This window comes from Rhinopithecus bieti, unplaced genomic scaffold (genome assembly GCF_001698545.2).
Source record: "Rhinopithecus bieti isolate Rb0 unplaced genomic scaffold, ASM169854v2 scaffold_23276, whole genome shotgun sequence".
Lineage (NCBI taxonomy): Eukaryota > Metazoa > Chordata > Mammalia > Primates > Cercopithecidae > Rhinopithecus > Rhinopithecus bieti.
Genome location: NW_016810868.1, coordinates 179877 through 202187, shown reverse-complemented (window position 1 = coordinate 202187; position 22311 = coordinate 179877). Strand labels below are relative to the sequence as shown.

At 53.4% G+C, this 22311-nt stretch overlaps 1 protein-coding gene across 12 annotated transcripts in view; it reads left to right on the top strand.

The window, feature by feature from the left end:
* The window catches only part of CACNA1B (calcium voltage-gated channel subunit alpha1 B), a 246066-nt gene that overhangs the window by 86037 nt on the left and 137718 nt on the right, over positions 1 to 22311 (top strand). For 11 of the 12 annotated variants that reach the window (XM_017893202.1, XM_017893205.1, XM_017893198.1 and 8 more), the window contains 5 exons: positions 4629 to 4838; positions 9195 to 9307; positions 16227 to 16339; positions 18498 to 18629; positions 18866 to 18938. In XM_017893202.1, coding sequence (XP_017748691.1) covers positions 4629 to 4838; positions 9195 to 9307; positions 16227 to 16339; positions 18498 to 18629; positions 18866 to 18938 — 641 coding nt within the window. Of the gene's footprint in view, positions 1 to 4628; positions 4839 to 9194; positions 9308 to 16226; positions 16340 to 18497; positions 18630 to 18865; positions 18939 to 22311 lie in introns of those variants that run through there. The other variant, XM_017893206.1, reaches the window with a different exon arrangement.

The following is a 22311-nucleotide window of genomic DNA, read 5'->3' as shown; positions in this document are numbered from 1 at the left end:
GGCCCTCAGCTGTCACTCCTGTTGCACGCTCTCAGAGCCCTATCCTCACTCGCTTGGGTTTATGTTAGCATCTTCTCTTCTCTTCCCTTCTGTTTCTCTTCTCTCTCCTCTCCCCTCTCCCCTCTCCTCTCTTCTCTCTCTTCTCTCTCTCTTCAGTCCTTGCTCACTGCAGGACTGTCTCCCCCATTTTAACTCTGTCCTGTCACTCGGCTGCTCTCCCCTGAAATGAATGGGGGTGTGGGTGGTGGCTGACCCTTCAAGTTCCTGTGTTCGCTCAGGTGCCCTTCCTTGTTCCCCACTGAGGAGCGAGATCCAGGCTGCTGTGCCTGCTGCAGTCTCTGTCTCTCTCTCTCTCTCTCTCTCTCTCTCTCTCTCTCGTTTCCTGTTGCAGATGAGGCATCAGACACTGGGATGCTTTTCCTTTGTCAGTGACTTGCTCTCTCTCACCGCCTCAAACTGTAGGCTCAGGGCCCCCTCCGGCGCGGAGTACTTCCCTCCATTTGTCTCATTATTCTGTCTCCTTTTCTTGTTCTCCTACTTCTGGAGCCTCTCCTGTTTCACCTGGCGTCCCTTGCTCTGCTCCTGTCAGTCCATGCCCTCTTCCTTGAGTTCTCCTCCACGTTGGAGATGCTGCTTGTGCTTGACTAAAATCCCCTTTTTTTCATCTGCTGAGTGGTTTCAGAAGAGAATTTTATTTTTTCTCTAAAAATTTTATTCTCTCTTTTTTAGTTTGGTTTTATTTTGAGTTGTTTGTTGCTATACTTGGATCCCTGGGCCTTTGTTGACTTTTCCTTCTGGGTGCCCAGCAGACACCAAGGATTCCTGTGCGTTCAGGACCCACTGGCCTCTGCTGTTGGTTTAGGGTGGGTTTAGGGCCTGGGGCCTGGTGGGGAGGAGACAAAGCCATGCTTGAATCTCCACATTCTCAGCACTGCTTGGTGAGCTCGACTGCCCTCTGCCTGAGGACTGGCTGTCTCACCAGCCCAGGCTTGTCCATAACCCATATCACCCTGTCCGCCCTGATGCCTGTCAGCTGGTTGAGCCCCGCTGAGCTCGGACCTGTGGTATCTCATTGAATCCTACACCACCTTGTGAGGTTCAGGTGACTGTGCTCTGTTTTCAGTTGAGGAATCTCCAGGCTGTGTGATGTGCATGAGGGCCAGGGGTGACAGCCATTAGGGCCTCCATCAGCTGGTGCTGTAGCCTCATGCCACATTTGTTGCCCCGTGTGGCAAATACAGCAGCTGCGCTGGAAGGAAACACACTTCCTTTTATGTCTTCTGCTGGCCCCTAGAAGGGTTATTGAGAGCAGAGACAGATCTTGGTCATTTTGTGTTTTCTGGGCTTTGATCAGGGCCTGGCACAATTTGTACACATTTTTTGAACAAATGGGTGTTACCCAGGACTAGCAAAGACTCTGCCTTAGGGCACAAGAGATAGAAATCTAAGTATTTGCATGTAGTCAGGCCCTGCTCTCAACAGTACTTGACTGTGTCATCATTCATAGGTTAATGTAATATGGAATGTTCTCTCTAGCTTGAAGATGTCATATCAGTTTTCTTGAAATAAGCTTTTTCATTATAAAGAATATATGCTAATTAAGTGAAACCTGGAAAATGCAGGAAACTGAAAAGAAGCCCAATCTCTCTTGGTTTTCCCCACCCAAAGCTGTGATTCCAGAGATGTTTCTGCATTTCCTGTAGACTCTGCTTTTACTGCCATAGACTGGAGCCCACAGTGACTGCTTGCTGTCCTTAGGGACCTGTTCCCCATCCCCAGGGAACAAACACATCTGTCTTGGGTGCTGCTGAGGATGTGAGGGGCTGCACCCAGCTCTCCTCCAGGACCTCTGGAGCAGGAGTCCCTCTATTAGGTCTTGCTCAGTCCCCTGGCTCTAGCTCCTCTGGCTTCTCCAAAGTGGATGTTTACGGCAAGGAACTGGTGGACTTTAAGGGCAATGTCTAGGGAGTGCGGTTCTGTGCAAATACGGCTGTTGGCATGACTATGGTTGTGCCTGTGATGGGCGAGGATGTGTGTGGTTGTCTTGTGTGGTACAGGAGGATGTGTGTGGTTGTCTTGTGTGGCACAGGTAGATGTGTGTGGTTGTCTTGTGTGGCAAAGGGAGATGTGTGTGTTGGGGGTGCTGTGGCCCATTGTGAAAGGGCAGCATTTCTATGAGGCCTTTCTCATAGCAGGGGCTGACTGGTTCTTACTGGCTGGTGGGCATGGCCACAGAGTCCCCTTTGGAGAATTTGTTGCTTGTTTTCCTGGCCACATGTGCGTGCAGACACAGTGGTTTACATGAGTCACATGTTCTCTATCCCTTCTTCCCAGAGTGGCCCTGTTTGTGTTCACAGGTGTGTGCCTCATGTGTGCTGAGGAGTGCATCTGTGTGAGCATCTCATTGGATCTTCAAAAGTGAGCGCAGTCGGGCTGGATGTGTGCTGTGAAGCATGTGTGTGTGTGACTCTTGTGTTCCTGCGCAACTGTGTGTGGGTGCATGGGGGGTTCGGAGTGTGTGGGCTTGTTCTGTGCACAGCTCTGCCTGTGTGTGTGTCCCTCCTTATCTGCACTGCATGCCTGCCTCCCTCCTGTCCTATTGCTGCCTCTGTGGGGAGTGGTCATTCCTGGCCCTCAGCAGGGCCGGCCACATGCCACTGAGACCCTGGGTGTGCACACGTACACACATGTGTACAAACACACAAAGTGCACATAGCACACGAGCCCACACACCCCCCCCTTCTGTGCCACTGAGAGCCTAGGTGTGCACGCACATGCATATGTGTACAAACAGAAAATAGCACACATGCCTACACTGCCCCTGCTCTTTTGTGCCACTGAGAACCTGGGTGTGCACACATATGCATGTGCGTACAAACATACAGTGCTTATAGTAAGCATGCTCACACACATCATCTCTTGAGTGCCACTGAGAGCCTGGGTATGCATGTATTACACATGCTTATACATCTTCTTTCCCGTGCCATTGAGAGCCTGGGTGTGCACACGTATGCACATATGTACAAACACACAGAAGGTGCACATAGGACACATGCCCACACAGCTCCTCTCTCTCATGCCACTGAGAGCCTGGGTGTGCACACATATGCACGTGTGTACACAAAGTGCACATGGCACAAGTGCCCACACGCCCCCTCTCTCCCATGCCACTGAGAGCCTGGGTGTGCACACATATGCATGCGTGTACAAACACACAGAAAGTCCTCATAGCACATGCACCCACATACCCCCTCTTCCATGCCACTGAGAGCCTGGATGTGCACACATACACACGTGTGTAGAAACAGAAAATTGTGCATAGCACGCATGCCCACACCGCCCCTGCTCTTTTGTGCCACTGAGAACCTGGTTGTGCACACATGCACATATGTGTACAAACACACAGAAAGTACATGTTAACATACACTGCTCCCCACATCCTCACACGGGGACCCCATGCTCAAGCCCAGGTATTCAAAGCCCACTAAGAGAACAATGGCTGGGGCACAGCTGTCTGCTCTCTGAGAGCACAGAGTCACACACGGCCAAGCTTAGCGCACAAACTAAGAAACGCTTACACAGGCAGATGTGCTCTTCTACAGAGACACACAGCCAGCTCCTGTACAGACACACACCTGAATCCTCACAGAGACCCTTCCCTCAGTTGTTAAGCATTAGTGAAGTGCCTCTCAGTGTGAGGGGCTCAGTGGTAAAAAAGACAACGTGGCCCTGTCCTCATGAAGCCTACAGTCTTGTCTGGGAGTTGGGCATGGAACAGGTCAACAATAAAACACAGTGACAAGTGGTGATGTGGTCAGGGCCACTGTCGGAGGTGAGCCGAGGGCCCTGTTCTAAACAGTGTGCCCAGAGCAGGTGCTCTGTGCAGGTGACGTTAATGCTGAGACCCGAAGGTGTGTGGGAAGGAGTCCAGCGAGGGATGCATTTCACACTTGGGATACTGTGTGAAGGTCCAGGACACAGCAGGAGTGATGTGCATGGACACGGGAAAAGGCTGCTGGGTTGGGTGATGAGCAGGGTAGAGAAGCAGTCAGACTGGAGCAGGTGGACAAAGTTTCCAACAGTGAGTATTGCAGACATTGAACAGCCATGGACCATGCATAAACAGATGAACTTGGCTGTGTTCCAGGAAAACTACTTAAAAAACAGACAGCCCATGGGTACTGACCCCTGAGTCCATGACGGAGAAAGAGGGAGGGACAGATGCTGCAGAGCTACGTGGGCTGTGCTGAAGAGATGGGATCTGGGGAGGGACTAACTCAGATTTATGTCTTCAGGGGAAAAAGCTTGGGGTGCTCATGGAGAGTGGCCTGGGGGCATCAAGACTGTGCTCCTAGAAGGTGGCTGGGGATGCTGGGGACCAGAGACAGTGAGTGTGTATCATCCACTTCAATCCCGCTCTCCCATCTGGCACCCAGTAACCATGGAGATCGTCAAGGCCTTGGTTCCCTCAGCTGTGAAGTGGAGGTCACAGGGGTCACTGGCACAATTGTCTGCGACCGGCTGGGGCTGGAGGCTGGTGTCCTCCAGGGTGCGTCTGTGGGGGTCCACAGGTGGGGTAGGCGGGTACCCAGTGGTTCCCACATCCTCAGTAACCCCCATCCCCTCAGGATCCCCCTTCGCCCGCGCCAGCCTCAAGAGCGGGAAGACAGAGAGCTCGTCATACTTCCGGAGGAAGGAGAAGATGTTCCGGTTTTTCATCCGGCGCATGGTGAAGGCTCAGAGCTTCTACTGGGTGGTGCTGTGTGTGGTGGCCCTGAACACACTGTGTGTGGCCATGGTGCATTACAACCAGCCACGGCGGCTCACCACGGCGCTGTGTACGTATCCCCGTCCCTCCCTCAGGTACTTCCTGAGCATCTCTTCTCTCAGCCTGGAAACCCTGGTCCATGCCCTGGGACCACCCTGGGTGGGAGGGGACCCACCCCCATGTTGCCCAAAGTATCCCACAGCCCTAGTCAGTCCCCATGGGCCTCTGTGGGGGCCTGGGGTGTGTCCAGAGCTGGAGGGTGGCCTCTCCAGCTCCTGGGTTCCAGAAAGCACAGCTGCATCTGCTAGACCCCTGTCCCTCAGCGTAGTGTGAGACTGGTTGAGGGGTCCCGGGCACCCAGGGCAGGATATATGTGGAACGACCAGGGGCGAGCCAGGCCAGGCAGATGGGTGTCCTCCCCCAGAGGGCTTCAGACCCACAGTTGGGACTTAGCCCCATGCTCCTTTCCACCACGTGGCTGCTGATTCTGCCCCAGCTTCCTGATAGGGGAGTCCTGGCTTCTTATCCTCCTTGGGTTCCCCTGGTTACCTTCATTTTTCTTTACATTTGGCTGAATCTGGATGCATTCATGCCCTTCCGTGGAGTGAGCTGACTGCAGTTCTGTTCCACAAGCCTCAGCACAGGAGCCAGGATGGGCCCCTCCAGGCCTGGTCTGTGACAGCCTCGGACTCTCTGGCCCATGTGGAAAACAGTGTTGCTCTGTGGTCTTACTTCACAAAGAGGATCAAAACCAAAGAGTCCACCCATGTTTTCTGTCCTGTCAGGTAGTGTTTCAGTCCTCCTGACCTCAGGGGTCAGCTGCACTCACCCTGCTGGGTGTCTACGGCTGATCTGGAGACAGGGCCTGTTTGGGGTTCCCTGGAGGGCCTCAGTCTTTCCTTGAGGGCCCTGTGTGCCTGAAGCTACGGAGGCACCTAGGAAAGCCTTTTCCGACTCCGTTCGTCCCAGCTCCGAGTTCAGCCTGGCTGTCACTGTGTCCTGCTGTGACGGTGGCCTCACCAGGGCCCTAGCTGGCTGGCTGAGCCCCGCTCTGTGGACCAGGGGGCCTCGCCTGCTCTGCCCAGGAGTGTGAGGGTTCCCTGAGCTGCAGGATCTGACGCTCCACAGTGGGAGAGATGGGGCTGCAGGTCACCTGGAAGCATGGGTGGGAGAGTGGCTGTGTTGGGGTGGAACTCTGGGCTGCAGTTTCCCCAACTTGACACTGAAATCTATGACATGCGAACAGGGAGATGGTTGTGGGGGGGCAGAAGTAAAAGGAGCCAAGGGAGCTCCCGCTCAGGCTCCTGGGCGGCTGCAGGCCGAGGAGCAGCTTGTGTACATGGAACTGCCTGTCCTAGCCCCTGATTCACATGTCCTGGGGCCCACAGGGTGGCACCTTGGGACTTTGCTTGGGCCTGAGTTCAGTGTCTCTCTTGAGTCCTCTGGCTAAGATTTTCCCACCCTTGGGGGTCAGGTGGGGACCAAGGACTTCCTCCTGACCCAGCGGCTCGGCCTGTTGTTCCCTGTGAGAGGCTGTTGGTGCGCAGTGAGTCAGCAGGCAATGGGTAGGGGTAGGGCTGCATAGCCCAGTCGCGTGTCTACTGTATGGGAGCACAGGGCTGGGAGTGTCCAGGCGTTGGTGAGGCCACAGGCATCCCTGACCATAGGCCGCTGCTGTGTCTTGTCTGTGGTTTCCTGGAGTTCCTGGCTTGATTGGTGTCACTGAGGGAAAAATAGCTGGACAGAAATGTGGGCAGTGTCCCTGACAGCTGTGCTGGGCCTGAGGGAGGCTGGCTCAGTAGGTGGGGCAGGCTTGCCAGAGGCGAGGGGGTGTGGCCGCCCAGTCTAGAGCAGCTTCGCAGGGGCTCATCGTGGGTTTTGTGCACCTCGGCTGTCCATTCTCCAAGGACCTGCCCTCAGTGCATTGCCAGAACCTTCAAAACGGAGGCTTGAGTTAAGAGAGGCTTGAGTTAAGAGGCCTCGCCATCCTGTGAGCCCCTGGGGGGCCTTATGCAGCTCACCAGACTTGCTCACCTTCCCTCTGCTCCCATAGCACACCATCCTCTTAGAAGACAAAACCTGGTTTTAATGATCTGTGTCTGTTTCCCCCTCAGCTTGTGAACTCCTGGGGAGAAGGGAGTTCATGGGAGGGCATGAAGGGCAGGCCCCTGAGAGTCCATACCTGGGCAGAGTCCAGCTCAGCCTGTCCCCTTGGTGGCTCAAAACAGCACCAGTGCCTGCTGGTTGGATGCATGATACAGATGTGTGCGAATGAATGCCCTTTCTTGGCCTCAGAGAAGAGGCTGAGTATGTGAGGCTGAGGGCATCCGTTCCTAGGGAGAGTGAGAGGGCAGACAGGATGTTGGAGGATTTGAGATCTCTTTCTCCAAAAGTTTTGCCATTTGCATTTCTTGTACTTGTTCCTTGCAAAGTGCTCTCACTTTGGTCTCCTGGGGAGCAAGGTGTATGCCTGGGTAGCCTCCCCTCCCAGATCTAGGACGTGGGTACCCGTAGTCCTATCTCTGGGGCCTCTCCTCCCTGGGCCCGAGCCCCTCGTGTGGGGATCCCGAGGCCTTTGTGACCCATGCAGAGGGGCTCTGGGACTTTGTGGCCAGGAGTGTTGGGCCTTTCCAAGCTGCTTGTATATTCCCCTGGGCTTGCTGGGGTGCTCTGGGCTGGACTGCAGGGGTCACAGCTTTTCTGCCACATCTTACACCTGGTGGTCTGCACAGCCAGGCCCAGGTCAGAGCTGTAGGGTCCAGTGGTCTCAGTGGAGGGTGGATCCTTCCGTTCCGAACAGCCCTGCCTGAGGGTTGTGGGCATCCGTGCCTCTCACAGGGGCCTCTCGGCTTCTCCAGGGACGCTGCTTGACCTTGTTATCATCCCATGCTTAGCTTGAGTGCTTGTTGATTTTCTGGCTGGTGTCAGAGGCCAGCTTGCTGTGGGTGACTTGCTCCAAGGAACTGGTTGTCCATGTCCTCAGGCCATAGAAAGCAGGGTGTCCCCTCCCTGAGACTCCCGCCTGTTTGTACGGTGCTGAGTGGGCTGTGAAGTTCTCATCTCTGCTTGTCCCAGGTCTGGGCTGCTGCAGACTTGTCCCCACCTGAGGCCGTCTGGACCTGTGCAACATAGCCGTTGGTGGAGATTTTAGGAGCATAGGGATGGGAAGAGTGTGTGGCCCCCTCTTCCAGCGTCTGCTTTATCAGAAGTTGTGTCAGCTGAAGGTCCCGTGTCCCAACAGAGACTGTGGGGGGTGGGGGGTGGGGATTCAGAAGCCCTGGGAAGGCTGAGCTGGACTCTGCCCGGGTGTGGACTCTCAGGGGCCTGCCTTTCATGCCCTCCCAGGGTCTTGTTCTCCATGTGAGCTCTGCCCTGGGCTCTGTTGCTTCCTTAGCCCCTGCTGCCCTAGCAGAGCCACGGTGCCTTTGGCCTGACCAGCACCGTGAGAAGTTTAAGAGCCAATCCCTGCCCAACCCTTTGGGAGGAGAGTCAGAGACAGTGGCCTCACCCTGATGCCTAGGACTCCTGGCTCAGCCAGTGGCTGGGCCTGGCTGGGTCTCCTGCTGCCTGTGGCCTCTGGAGCCACGGCGTTCTTTTGTGCTCCTTCCCTCCTTCTGCTTGGGCTGGGTGAGGAGGGTCTGTGTACCTTGAAATCCCAGCACAGCCCTCTAGCCCAGGTATGGCCTCACTCAGTCCTGAGGCCTGGAAGGGTCAGCAGGACTCCTGGGCCCAGGACAGCCCCACTCCACTGCTGTTGTGCCCGTGGGAACCTCTGTGACTCAGTGAGAGTGCAAGGGGACAGTGCCTCTTGGCAGCCTCGTGCTGGACAGGAGTGCAGTGGTGGAGGAGGTCTGCCTTCAGGGCAGCAAATGTAAACAGAATACAAGTCAGCCACAGTGCCGTGGCCATCCTGGGGAGAGCTGCCTTTCCACTGGGAAGTCCCAGTGGAAAGATGGGAGATTCTGACAAGGAGGTTGAGGGACCCCACCTTCGGTCAGAGATTGGGGTGAGGCCAGAGGCGGAAGGACCGACAACTGGAAGCTGTAGCTGGGCCTGTCCTTGGGGGAAATGGGGCCCTTTGCCTCATAGCCCCAGGCCCTCCTCTGGTGAGGAGGGGGCACCCCCATGACTCCAGAAGTCACACCTGGGCCGATCTCGGGAGCTTGCCTCCTGCTGAGCCCGTCCTTCTCTGGGTCTCAGAGGCACTAGGCACTCATCACTTTTCAGACTGGAACAGGTACCTCTCCGTGTCCCTCTCAACCCATCGTTCCTTTCCTGGGCTGAGACTTCAGAGCATGGGACCGTAGGCCAGGCCTGGAAGGCTCAGCCCTGGGAAGGCCCAGAGGTCTGGTGTCCTCCAGTCTGGGCTGGAGCCGGAGTGGGAGGAGGCCTCGAGCTAATCCCCCTCTTCTCCGGCTTCTCCTAGATTTTGCAGAGTTTGTTTTCCTGGGTCTCTTCCTCACAGAGATGTCCCTGAAGATGTATGGCCTGGGGCCCAGAAGCTACTTCCGGTCCTCCTTCAACTGCTTTGACTTTGGGGTGAGTGAGAGACCTCATCGGGGGCCCACAGGGGCCCAGACTGTGTCCTTTCCTGCGTGTGCACACACGGCCTCTTCCCATAGGCCATGCCCAGTGTGGGCTGGGGTCTGTGACCCTCCATGGGTCAGAAAGGCTACCTGGAGACAGTGAGGAGCAGGGGCTGGCAGAGGGAGGCCTGTTGTGGCCGGATCTGACGGGAGTGTCAGCCTTAGCCGCTCTCTGTCGGCCAGAGGCCACTCCTCCCTCTTCTGATCCCGTCCGTAGACTTTCACAGTCATCTGAAGGCTCTGCAGCTGCCTCCATGCCTGGGATCTCACGAACCTGTGGAGGGCTCAGTCTCTCCCTGGTGGAGCTCAGGGGGGCTCTGGCCCTGGGCAGGCTTGGGTACATCCACCAGGACTTCTGGGGGTTGGGGCCTGATAGACTGTGATGGTCCTGCCCTCTTTGTGGGGCTGGGGGAGGTGGTGGCCTTGGCCTGGGTCTCTTTACCAACTTCAGTAGGTGAGGGAAGCCTCGGAGGCAGTGTGTTTCACGGCTTACCATGACACTTGAGCACAGAGGGCAGGGCAGGGCAGTCCGAGACGCTCCTCACTGGAACCCGGCAGGGAGCACAGGGCACTTCCTGGGACCTGAACCCTGAGCCTAGGGATGTGGCACTGTTGGCACCTGCCCAGAGGCTGAGTTCTGAGCCTTCCTACTGGAGGCTGGGAATGATGGGTGGCCACGCCACCCCCTGATGGAGGAGGGAGGAGTGGGAGTAAGTACTCCCTCCAAGGCTTTGTACCAGAGCACTTCAAGCCCTCCAGTAAGGAGTGACAAGTGGGAGTGACAAGGAGTGATGAGTGGGAGCACTGCCCCCCAGGATGGAGTGAAGAGTGGGAGATCTGCCCCCCCCCAGGAAGGAGTAAAGGCTGGGAGCACTGCCCCCCTCAGGGTGGAGTGAAGGGTGGGAGCAGAGTCCCCCAGGAAGGAGTAACAGGCGGGAGCATTACCTCCCTAGGAAGGAGAGAAGGGTGGGAGCACTGCCCCCCCCAGGAAGGAGTGACAGGTGGGAGGACTACCCCCCCATGATGGAGTGATGGGGAGCACTGCCCTACCAGGAAGGAGTGAAGGGTAGGAGCACTGGAGTGACAGGTGGGAGCACTAGCCCTCCCAGGAAGGAGTGAAGGATGGGAGCATTGTGCCCCCCCTCCCCCAGGAAGGAGTGACAGGTGGGAGCATTACCCCTCCCATGAAGGAGTGACAGGTGGGAGCACTGCCTCCTCAGGAAGGAGTGGGGAGTAGGAGTGCTGTCCCCCAAGGGAGGGATTGGAGCTCTGCAGTGTTTACAGAAGCCAGAGAGGGGCCTGGACTGTGGTAGTAAAACTTCAGTTAGAAAATTCAGCTTAATTGGACTTTTTCTCTCATGAGCGCTGTACTTGTCCGGGTGGTAGTCGTTTGTGTCTGTGATTTTGTTGAATCCTCACAAGGACTCTTGTTTTATTGATGATAACGGCAGACATTGTGTGACTGGCCCCAGGCTGCCCATTGGTTTGAGAGGAGTCAGTGGGTGAGCCTGGCTTTCTGGCCTTGGGGGTAGTGGTTTTGCATCATGCTGTGTTTCTGATCTCTAAGGAAGGGAAGGCAGTGGCCACCTACATTGCTCTCTGAGACATGGAGAGCTGTGATTTCGATAGATGGTGGGAAAACAACAACCCTTCTTACCCTTTGACTTCTTGGTCACAAGGAAAGCCTGAGTGCATTGGCTGAGGGAGCTGAAGAGATGGAGAGAAGTCAGAGATGCAGGGATCTTTTTCATGTCTTCTAATCTTCTGATCTGAACTGACTGGATCTCAGGACATGGAGATAATTTGCACATAAGCTAACACATTCTTCTAACACTTAGCAGCTTTAAAGTACAAAAATCTGTTTCACGTTTCTATGGCTTAGGAATTCAGGTGTGGCTTAACTGGGTATCTCTGGCCTGGGGTCCCTCAGGAGCATTCAGCCCAGTTGAAGGCCAAAGATACGGTCATTCCACAGCTTGACTGGGACTGTAGAATTTGGTTTCAAGCTCATGCATTTGTTTGCTAGAAGGCCGGGTTGCTGGTTGTGTGGCCTCTCCATAGGCTGCTGGAATGTCCTCAGCTGTGGTCTGAGGGAGAGAACTGTGAGAGTACATAAGACAGAAGCTATAGAAATCCTGTCTTGAAAGAAAGATCCTGTCGGTTTTGCCATTGTCTTTTAGTTAGGAGTGAGTCACTGGGCCCAGTGACTGGGCTGGGGGTAGGAATATTTGGGGGCAGGTATTACACGAGGATGTGAACACCAGACAGTGAGGACCACTGGGGCCATTGAAGAGGCTGCTTGCCACAGCCTGCCCTTTGGCTCTCAGTGACTCATATCCTTCCCAGTGTAAAACACCTTCACCCCTGCCAACTCCCCAAAATCTTATCCATTACAGCATCAACTCAAAGTCCAGAATGTCATCCTCAGTTAGGTTCAGGTGTGGGTGAGGCTCCTCGAGTGTAGTTCCCTAAGTGCAGTGGCCACGGTGCCTCTTAATCTGCTGACCTGTGGAACTAGAGGGTTATCTACGCTCCACATTCAGTGTGCAGTGGTAGGATGGGCACAGGGTAACTGCAGTAGATATTCCTGCTCAGCAAGGGGACAGAAAGCTGAGCCACTGGTCCATAGGGATTCTGAAATCCAGCTGGGCACATGCTGGAAAGTCTGGGATTCGTTATTACAGCCAGGAAACCCTCTGGGCTCTTGGTTCTGCCCTCTCACTCCCTTTGCTTTTCCATGAAAGGTAGTTCAGGTTTGCAGTTGAGTGGTTTTCTCAGCCTACTTGCCACTGGCAGAATTTTGGGAATTTAAAGACCTGTTTTCGTTGTGTACTGTCTTGATTCTTTCAGTTCAAGTTGGTGATGTCTCTGCATATATGTCCTTTAAGAACTTTATGGATTATGTTGTGAACCTTGGGGTTCACTTTATTAGAAAAAAGCTCTACCCACACCTATTAGGCCTTAGACCTTTTCTGTCTGTGTTCCTGTTGAGATGCTAAGGATCAACACCTCCAGTGTCTTGGAGAAGTTGCTGCTTCATTGACTGGATGTGTGAGGCACCCTCAATCTCTTTGAAGAGTCTGAAAGTGTGGCTGAGTAGTGCTCCGAGGCGCTACCTTTGATCCTTTTAGGATCTCAAATAAAAGTCACAGTCTTGCCCTTGGCTTCATTTTTAGACCATGTCACCTTTCTCTGTCTTTAAAATTTCAAGTTTTATTTAGATTCAGGGTGTACATGTGCAGGTTTGTTGCATGGGTATGTTGTGTGATGCTAAGGTTTGGGATACACACGATCCCATCACCCAGGTAGTGAGCATAGTACCCAGAAGATAGTTTGTCAACCCCTTCCCCTCCCTCTAGTACTCAGTGTCTATTGTTCCCTACTTTGTGTCCATGTGTACCCTTGTTTAGCTCCCACTCGTGAGAACGTGTGGTATTTGGTTTTCTGTTTCTGCATTAATTCACTTAGGATAATGGCCTCTGGCCGCATCTGTATTACTGCAAAATACGTGTTTTTTTTTTTTTTTTTTTTTTTTTTTATTAGCTGTGCAGTCTTCCATGGTGTATATATACCGCATTTTCTTTATCCAGTCCACTGTTAACTGGCAGCTAAGTTGGTTTGTGTCCCTGCTGTTGTGAATAGTGCTGTGGTGAACAAGTGCGTGTGTCTCTTTGGTAGAATGAGTTATAGTTCCTTGGGTATATAACCAGTAGTGGGATTGCTGGATCAAATGGTAGTTCTATTTTAGTTCTTTGAGAAGTCTGCAAACTGTTTTCCACAGTGACTGGACTAATTTACATTCCCACCAACATTCCCTTTTCTCTGTAGCCTCGCCAACATCTGTTATTTTTTGACTTTTTAATGATAGCCATTCTGACTGGTGTGAGATGGTATCTCACTGTGGTTTTGATTTGTATCTCACTGTGGTTTTGATTTGCATGTCTCTAATTAGTGGTGTTGAGCATTTTTTTCACATGTCTTTGTTGAGACCTTGCCATTATTAATGTTGCTATCTGGAGAGGCTGAGCATATTCAAAACCAGCAAGTCCTGGCTTCCTTGTATTTAATGCACTTTCCTCGGTTTAACTCTCTCCTCTCACATTTGACTATAAGCAGCAAGAAGACATGAGGTGGCACCTTCAGCACTTGGCTCGGAGATCTCTTGAGGTTGATCTCCTGGTTTATTAAGCATGTTTTCTACTTTTTTTTTTTTTGAGACAGAGTCTCACTCTGTTGCCTAGGTTGGAGTGCAGTGGCACGACCTTGGCTCACAGCAACCTCCGCCTCCCGGGTTCAAGCGATTTTCCTGCTTCAGCCTCCTGAGTAGCTGAGATTACAGGCACCCACCACCACGCCCAGCTAATTTTTTGTATTTTTAGCAGAGATGGGGTTTCACCATGTTGGTCAGGCTGGTCTTGAACTCCTGACCTCAAGTGATCTGCCTGCCTCGACCTCCCAAAGTGTTGGGATTACAGGCGCGAGCCACCGCGCACCTGGCCTGTTTTCTACTTTTTACATAGCTGCATGCAACAGTGTGGCTAAACTTTCTGCCAGCACACAACAGGACTCCTTTCTCTAGTTTCCTATGAAACTCTGCTTGCTTTCCTGCAGACCCTGATGTGCAGCATGCTTAATGTCCAAAATTCTATGAATTGTGTGTTAAGTGCACTTTAGCCCTTCATGAATATGCTGCTCAGTGTCTATCCTCTGATTCCAAAACCACTCCCACATTTTAGGTTTTTATCACAGCATCACCCCACTTCTGATTCCAAAATCTGTATTGACTTTTCCTGCCGGGGAACAAATTATCCAAAAGCTTAGTGGCATAAGAAAACAAGTATTTATGATTTCACTGTTTCCATGAGTCAGGAATCAGGGTGGCTTAACTGGGTGCGCCTGGCTTGCGGTCTCTAGTGAGGCTGCAGTTTTCCCAGGCTCATTTGGGGCTGGAGAATTCACTTCCAGCCTCATGCCCATGATGGCTGTCAATGGACCTCAAAAAATCTGCTTCCGGGCTCACTCATGTGGCTGCTGGCAGGCTTCTGTTTCTGGTCACGTGGGCCTCTCCCAGCTGCTGGAGTGTCCTTATGACACGATATCTGGTGTTCAGAGAAAGAGAGTCAAGAGTTCCCAAGACAGAAACCAGTCCCTTTGTAATCTAATCTCAGAGGTGACATCCCATCATTTTTGCTGTATTCCGTTTACTAAGAGTGAGTCACTAGGTCCAACCCATCCTCGAGGGGATAGCATTATACAGCGGAGTGAATACTGGGTGGTGGGGATTACTGAGGCCATCTTAGAGGCTGCCTACTATATGAACCAATGAGGACAAATTTTAAGAATTAGTGGAAAACAGGAGAGATGCTGGAAGACTGGCAATGAGAAGAAAGTATATTTAGAAAACTACAATCTTCAACCCTAGGCAAGGATCTGGATGATTTGCTGTTGCAGAGAAAAGTTGGTGGTGATGATCAAGGGCCACGTGTGATCACGAAGAACAGATGGCACTCTTGTCAAGACTAGGGTGGCAAGCTCACCCAATGTGTTGTATTGATAGGGTTATCACAGGTGCTGTGGATATTGGTGTACCTGGTTGTTGACAGAACATTAGATATTCTCTGAATGGCGATCTGTGGACAAGGTAGAGAAATGTGCAGCAGATGACTGTGCATTTGAGTTGATCCATAAATGGTGCACAGCCATTCCCAGACATGCTGGTTTACAGATTAGTGTCAACCTGTGGGTAAGTATCTAGAGATGTGCCGCAGGGCTCTGTCTTAGCATATCCATCGTTCTCTCAGTGACTTCGTGAGAACATTGACGTTAAGCTCATCAGATTTGCAGTTGATGTGAAATTGGTGGAAATGACTGAAACTTTGGAAAATATATGTCCCAAATACAATATAATTAACTTTGAGAGGCTCAGCTTTGGAATTCTCCACACCAGTTGCAGAAGTGTGGCTTAGAGGAAATGAGAATTACACACATGAAGAAGACATGGGCACTCCTGCTTTCTGTCAGCCCAGATTGTGCCCCTGGAGGTATGGTGGCCTGGGAAAGAATTCAGTCTGGGGCCCCTTGCTTGTCCTGTCCAGAGGGAAGGTGGTAAAGGGTCTCCTGTGTTCCAGCTCCCCGGTCTGTCCTTTCTGAGTCCCTCATACCAGGCCCTGACCAGGACGGCCCTCCTCACGGTCTATCTGAGGAACGGCTGGAAGGAGGGACGTGTACTTTGCTCACAAATTTCAGCTCACCAACGTCGACGGTGCATGCAACAAACAGGCAGGCTTGCCATAATCTGTTCTTGGTGGCATGTGCTGTTTCCTGGTCATTTGGAGAAGAAAAGACTCAAAATACAATTTATGAATCTGAGTATCTTGGAGCAGTGGCAGAACCAGGGAGGGGAAGTTACAGGGAGACAGATTTTGCTAGTCTGTGAGAGAACAGTCTAACACTCAGGGCTGTCTGAAAGTTTGCCCAGCTCCAGAGGTGTTGAAGAAGACACCAGTGTCACCAGGCTGTGGTCAAGCATGGAGGAGGTATTAGACCAGGTGGTTGTAAGGTCTGCCAGAAAGCCAGCAGGCCTAACCTGGCCCATGTCCTGTGTCCTCCTGGTGCGTCTGGGGTCGGGGGTGGGGGTGGGAGAGAGGGCAGGTACCGGGACTGGTGGGACTCTACAGCCTTCCCCAAAGGTTCCAAGAGATCAGTGTGAGGTGTGTGCCTTGTGTTAGTTACCCTATCTGGCTTGATTGTGAGACAAGGAAGCAGGATGGTTCCTTATGGAGAGGTGCAGGCAGTCAGGGTGCGCACACACATCCATCTGCATGCACAGGTGCAGATGTGGTGCACCCAAGGCTAACGCCATCCCATTGCAGGTCATTGTGGGGAGCGTCTTTGAAGTGGTCTGGGCGGCCATCAAGCCTGGAAGCTCCTTTGGGATCAGCGTGCTGCGGGCCCTCCGCCTGCTGAGGATCTTCAAAGTCACGAAGTATGTCCCCTGCGCTCCCAGGCGAGGGCAGGTGTAGGGTGGAGAGGGCGTGGGATCAGCCACACAGGGTGCTTGTCCCCAGGAGTTCATAGCACCCAGAAGCTCTCTCTGTGGCTTACAGTTGGTTTAAATACAAAAGATGGTTCCAAAACAGCCTTATGGGGCCACATCTGCCCTCAGGGCCATTCCCGACTGGTCTCTGGCACCCTTTAGCTTTCTTGTTCACTTGCTCCCCACGATTCGCGTCGTCTCCTCTCTTGAAACCACCACCCCATCTTCCCAGCCTTCAAAGGTGACTTTGCTTTGTAGTTAATGAGGAAGACAGAAGTCATCAGATGGAAGCTTTTCCACCATCTGGTCCCCAAGTCTGCCAACTGCCCATGCAGCTTCACCCCTGAGAGCCTGTGTGCACCCTGCCATGGCCCTGAGCTTCTTATTGAGCCAGCCTGGTGCCTGCCTGGCCCCTGTGCCCAGGCCTGCTTTCTCCACCCTGCACCTTGCTGACGATGACAGTGACAAGACCATGTTTACAGTTTTGTCCCACTTGTCTCTGGAAGTGAGTTGCTGCAGTTTGCCTACAAAGAGACTGAAGCCCAACAAGTGACAGATGCAGGTAGTGAGAGGAGGACCAGGGCAAAAACCCTTCCCCTTGCTGCCAGAGTTGTAGTGGGGAAGAGAGAGACCCTCCTCACAGCAGTCTCATCAGCAGCAAAGGCTGCACTGCGGAGGCTCCTGAGTAGCTGGACCCTACCAGACACACACGTGGGCCAGCATGGACCTTGGTGTGTGTCCTTGGCAGCTGCAGGGCCCAGGGAGCAGAACTGCCGAGACTGAGCCCATGCAGGGCCAGGTCATAGGTCACACCTCTAGTGACCAAGACAACCTCTCAGAAGCCCACTGACCTTCCCAGGGCAACTGAAATCCCAGGTCTTTTCCAAAATCCACTTTAAATCCAAACCTAAGACCATAGGAGGATATGAAGCTATAAAGGCAGAAGAGTTTTGGGCAAAGTTGAGTCCCGCTGGGACAGAATCCTCAACGGCTGTCTGTGTTGTGTGTCCTCAGACTTATGTTGGCTTCCCAGAACCTGCTGGTGTGAGGGTCCAGGAAGTGACCACAGGGCTGCCTTTACCCCACCTCTAGTTCTGGCATCTTGGGCTCCATTTTCTCCCAGGAAGTAGGTGACCCCTGTCCTCAGGCAGGCTGGCCTAGACCCCTGCTAGTCCCAGGAGAAGTCTCGATTCCTTTCCCAGAGTCTTCCACCCCATCTGCCATTAGCCCTCAGGTACTTTGTAAGAGAATCCATGGAGGATAGCGGGGTCTCTGATGTGGGCGCCAGGGAGAAGGACACGGTTTGGGAGCCCAGGGGTGCCCAGGGGTAGAGTGAGCACCGAAGGAGACCAGTGTCTGTCCTGCAGTCCCTCCATTACAGGGAGATGGGACAGCATGTGCAGAGGCACAGGGACATGAGGGACTGGCTCCTCAGTTGCCGTCAGCAGCCTCGGGTCCCCATGGCCTGTGTGCCATGGGGACCCGTGCATGAGCAGGGCATGGTCACTGCCCTCTGGGATGGGGGGCGTTGAGGGATACCACAGAGAGTCTGTGTGGTGCCGCCCTACAAGCTCTCCATGCCGCGTGTCCCTGGTCCCTGGTGAGGGGGCACTGGAGCCAGGGTCTATGCCACCGGCCATATCGCTTGCAGAAGATCTTCTCTAGGTTCTGGTGTAGCTCCTCCTCCCGCTGTGGGCTGATGACAACAGTTGTGGGACTTGCTTCACATGGCACTAGTCTGAGACACTTGGTGGCTGACTGGGTTTGAGGGGTGAGGGGCAGGGCGGGGCTGAGGATGAAGTTTGGGATTGGGCCTGGCCACTTAGATGGTGGCCTCATCCCTCCTAAACCTAGTGGCAGGGAGCAGTTTGGGGGGATGAGTTGAGTCCTGCACTGGGTGTGTTTTTCTCTGCCGTCCCATGGGGCCCTCAGGGAGAGAAGTCCAGGGCAGTGGGCCTGGAACTCCAGAGAAAAGCTCTGACTTCATACCTAGGCGTGCAGCCCTCAGGGTTTAGAAAGTTACGGGAGCCTTAAGTGTGGCTGCAGAGAGCCATGAGTGTGAAGTCAGCGTCTGGAGCTGGCTCAGACCCCCTGCCTGGCCCTGCAGGTACTGGAGCTCCCTGCGGAACCTGGTGGTGTCCCTGCTGAACTCCATGAAGTCCATCATCAGCCTGCTGTTCTTGCTCTTCCTGTTCATTGTGGTCTTCGCCCTGCTGGGGATGCAGCTGTTTGGGGGACAGTAAGTGGTCCTGGGCGGGAGAGCTCAAGGCTGGGGGCTTGCAGGGAGGTAGAGCTCAGAGCAGACAGCGCCACCCAGGCTGCCTCCACCCACCTTCCTGCCAGGAAGGTCCTCAGAGGGGCCGGTGTGCAGCCGTCTGCAGCCTGAAGCGAGCAGGTTGAGGCCGTGCTGGAGCCTGTAGGCGCTGCCTCGCTGCTGAGGGGCTGCCGCTTACCAAGCCTTCCTGTTTTCCTCAGGTTCAACTTCCAGGATGAGACTCCCACAACCAACTTCGACACCTTCCCTGCTGCCATCCTCACTGTCTTCCAGGTAAGGCCCTTGCTCTGCACATTTGCGGCCTGTCCGGCTCCCATCTCCCCTGGGTGCTGGGAAGGCGGACTCTCCTGTCATTCCCTCCCTTGTTCCTCCACACGGCCCAGATCGCCGATCTTTCAGACACAGTGTTCCTCAGACGAGGGAAGCACAGGCAGTCGGCAACGTGCAGATCTCCAGGTCCGGGGACCCCAGCCCCTACGGTGAAGGAAGCTGGATTCTGTGGCAGCACCGTAGGGAGCAAGTGTAGTTCCCTGGGGGCCCGGCTGGGCTTTAAACCACCAGTTTATCTCTTGGCTCCTGAGACTTGCATGCACTTCTGTTTTTTATCCTTCGAGAACAAAAAACAAAGCACTCCCTAAACTTCTCTCGCTACTGTCTCAGATCCCATTGACCCCCTCAGTTCTCGTCTGTATCTGGAAAACTGCCCCCCTCAGCTCCTTGGGAAGTGGGGGCTGGGGGCCCATTTCTCTACGACAGAGACCTCGTTGGCTCACGCAGCCTCTGCCCTCTTGGAGGGTTCCCTTTTGAGAACTTTCTTGGTTGGGTACTCTCCCCTTTCGTAGGGCTGTGGCCCCACAATCCTGCCCATGACTGGCCTTACTGATGAGAGAATGCCTTGCACTCCTGTCCCATGAAACATTCTTGGATGCCATATCTGAGACTGAACAGGATGGCGGCTGTTGTCTTGCCTGTGATGCCTCTTAGGAAGGCCCAACAGTCTGTGTTTGCTCCAGGCCAGGGGCTCAGCTTGGCTCCCTGGCTTCTGGGGCTGCTGGTCCTACTACCCTTGGTCAGGGCTGGAGCCTGCAACCTGTGTGAAGAGAGGGGCCCTTTCGGTCCCACTCTCTCAAAGGGAGGAAGTCTTACCAGCAGACTATTCAGACCAAATTAGATGATTGGCTGAAAGAGGAATTCTGTCCTAATTTGCACCACAGGCCTCCACAACTGTCCCCTTTCTCACATCTTCCCACTCACCCTCACCCTGCTAGGCTGGAGCCTATGCCTGTCAGCTCCTAGTCACTGCCAGGCAGAGCTAACTCTTCTGCCAGAGGCGCATCTGCTCCAGGCCTGTCAGGGCCTTGCTGTTGTCATCCCTTCTTCCTCTCTGGTCTCATGTTTGAGTTGCTGCCTCTTCTCCTCTCCTCTGATTCCTTGAGTCGGGGGCACTTGTCAGCCTCCGACTATCCTCCCTCTCTCTGACTTGAAAGCCTTGGCTGCTCACAGGCCAGTGACTTCCAGACTTTGGTCTCCCAGATGTTTTTTGAACTCTTAGTGGGTGACAAGACCTATGTCAGCCACTGGGACAGAAGTGGATGGTCTCCAAGCCGCACGACGGGGAGGTCACAGGTCTGGAGCTGCCTGTAGAGTCCTGAATGTCAGGCAAGGGAAACTGGGAGGAGCGCATTCCCAGCAAAGCAGCCAAAATGTGAGGAGTGTCTGGGGTGGCAAGAAGGTGGCAGGGGTGGGACAGGAAACTCCAGGTGTAGGGGGGCCAGGCTGAGGCTTTGCCCTGTAGAAGCTGTTGCAGGGAGGGGCTCCATGCCAGGAGGGTTGCGCGGTGCATGACCACAGCCATGCTTTGCTGTGTTTGTTACAAGAAAAGACCTGAGTGTGATGAGGGAGAGAAGTCAAAGTTGGGAGGAAAGTGGGCTTTTCTGATCAGATAATGCTCTGATTCAGACATTACATGCCCCTTGCTCTAAACACAGCAATAAGATAAAAAAATACACTTAGAAATTAAGAGGACCTAGACAAGTAAAAACAAAATCTCTGAGGAATAGAAATGGAATAGAACATACAGTGGTGAGAGATAGCAGAGACCCAGGCACCGGGACACGGCCTGAGAACGGCAGATGGGCTTGGGAGTCTGAGTCCCACGGCAGCAGAAGTGTACAGGTGTGGCTCAGCCTCCTCTAAGCACTGGGGGAGGTGCCTGGGCCCTTTGGAGGAGGCTGAGGAGGGGTGAGGGCTTGTTCAGCTGGAGGAGACCAGGAAGGCTGCAGGGCAGAGCCGACTGGTGGCTAGGCCTGTAATTCCCACAGGTGAATCTGGACCAGGGTCCTGAGATCCCAGGGTGGGAGTCCCTGCTTCTGAATGGGGTTGGGAGTGGGGCAGGGAGGGCATGTGAGGGGGAAGAAAGCAGCTTCAGCTGTGCTCATGGTGGATGTGCAAACTGAGGGCTGGTAACAGTCAGCATCCCAGACGGTGCCAGCAGCATCTACAGTCAGAAGGCGTAATCACTCCCAAAGAAAAGGAAATGACAGAACAAACACAGATGACTTTAAACCGAATATGCCTAATATCCTCCAAGGGGTAAAGGGAGAACCAGTTAGACACAAAATTATGTAAAAAGGCACCTAAGAACAAAGAAAAGACCTACATCAAATCCTAGAAATGAAATATATAGCTATTTACATTTTAGAAGTGGAGTGAACTGTACACTGGACGTGATCAGAGAGAGCATGGGTGAGCTGGAGGATGCTGCGGGACTGAGCCAGCTGGGCATGGAGATGAGGTCGTGAGGCTTCCTGGAGAGAAGGAAGTGAGGGTGGGCTGGAGTGGAGGTGCCCATGTGAGGTGCGAGAGAGGGTGGCCAGTGCCCCTCTTGAGGGAGTCCTGGAGAACGTGTGCTCAGGTGGCCAAGCAAGATAAACAGATAATTCCAGACCTAGACAAATCGTGATCTCAAGAAAATCTTAAATGCTGCCCTAGAAAAACAGATTTCCTAAAAAAAAAAAAAAAAAAAGTCTGATGGCCGATGTCTTATGAGCACGGATGCCAGAGCGTCATGGAGAAGTAACAGAAACATTGGGGTACAGTCACTATTTGCCAAGAATTCTGAATCCAGAGAGCTGTGATTTAAGTGTGAGGGCAGAGCTAAAGATACTTTCAGACACAAATAGGAATGAATTACCACCCCCCCACCCAGATCATTTGAAAGCACTACAGAGGCTTATACATTTAGTAAAGTGGATGATTTAGAATAAAAAATACTAATGTTTTTTTCCACTTACCCAAGAAGAAATTAACCGAAGAAAAAACAGGAAATGGAACCATTTCAGAAATTGAATAATTAGATCAGAATCGGATTAAGATGGCAGATAGGAGGCAGGACTAGCTTGCAGCTCCTGCTCGGACAGACAGAGCAGCGTGTGGAGACTCACATCATGAACTTTTGCTCCAAGAACTACCACAGGAACATAAGAAAGCCGAGAGAATCCACGGACCCTTTGAAGGAACTGTATCACCTCTGCAGACCCCCTGAGAGGTCAAAAAACTGAGTCTGCTTGCTTTCTCAGTGCGGAGGCTGATGGTCTGGGGCAAGCTCTCAGCTCTGGGCACTGGCTGCCTGAAAATAGACTCAGTG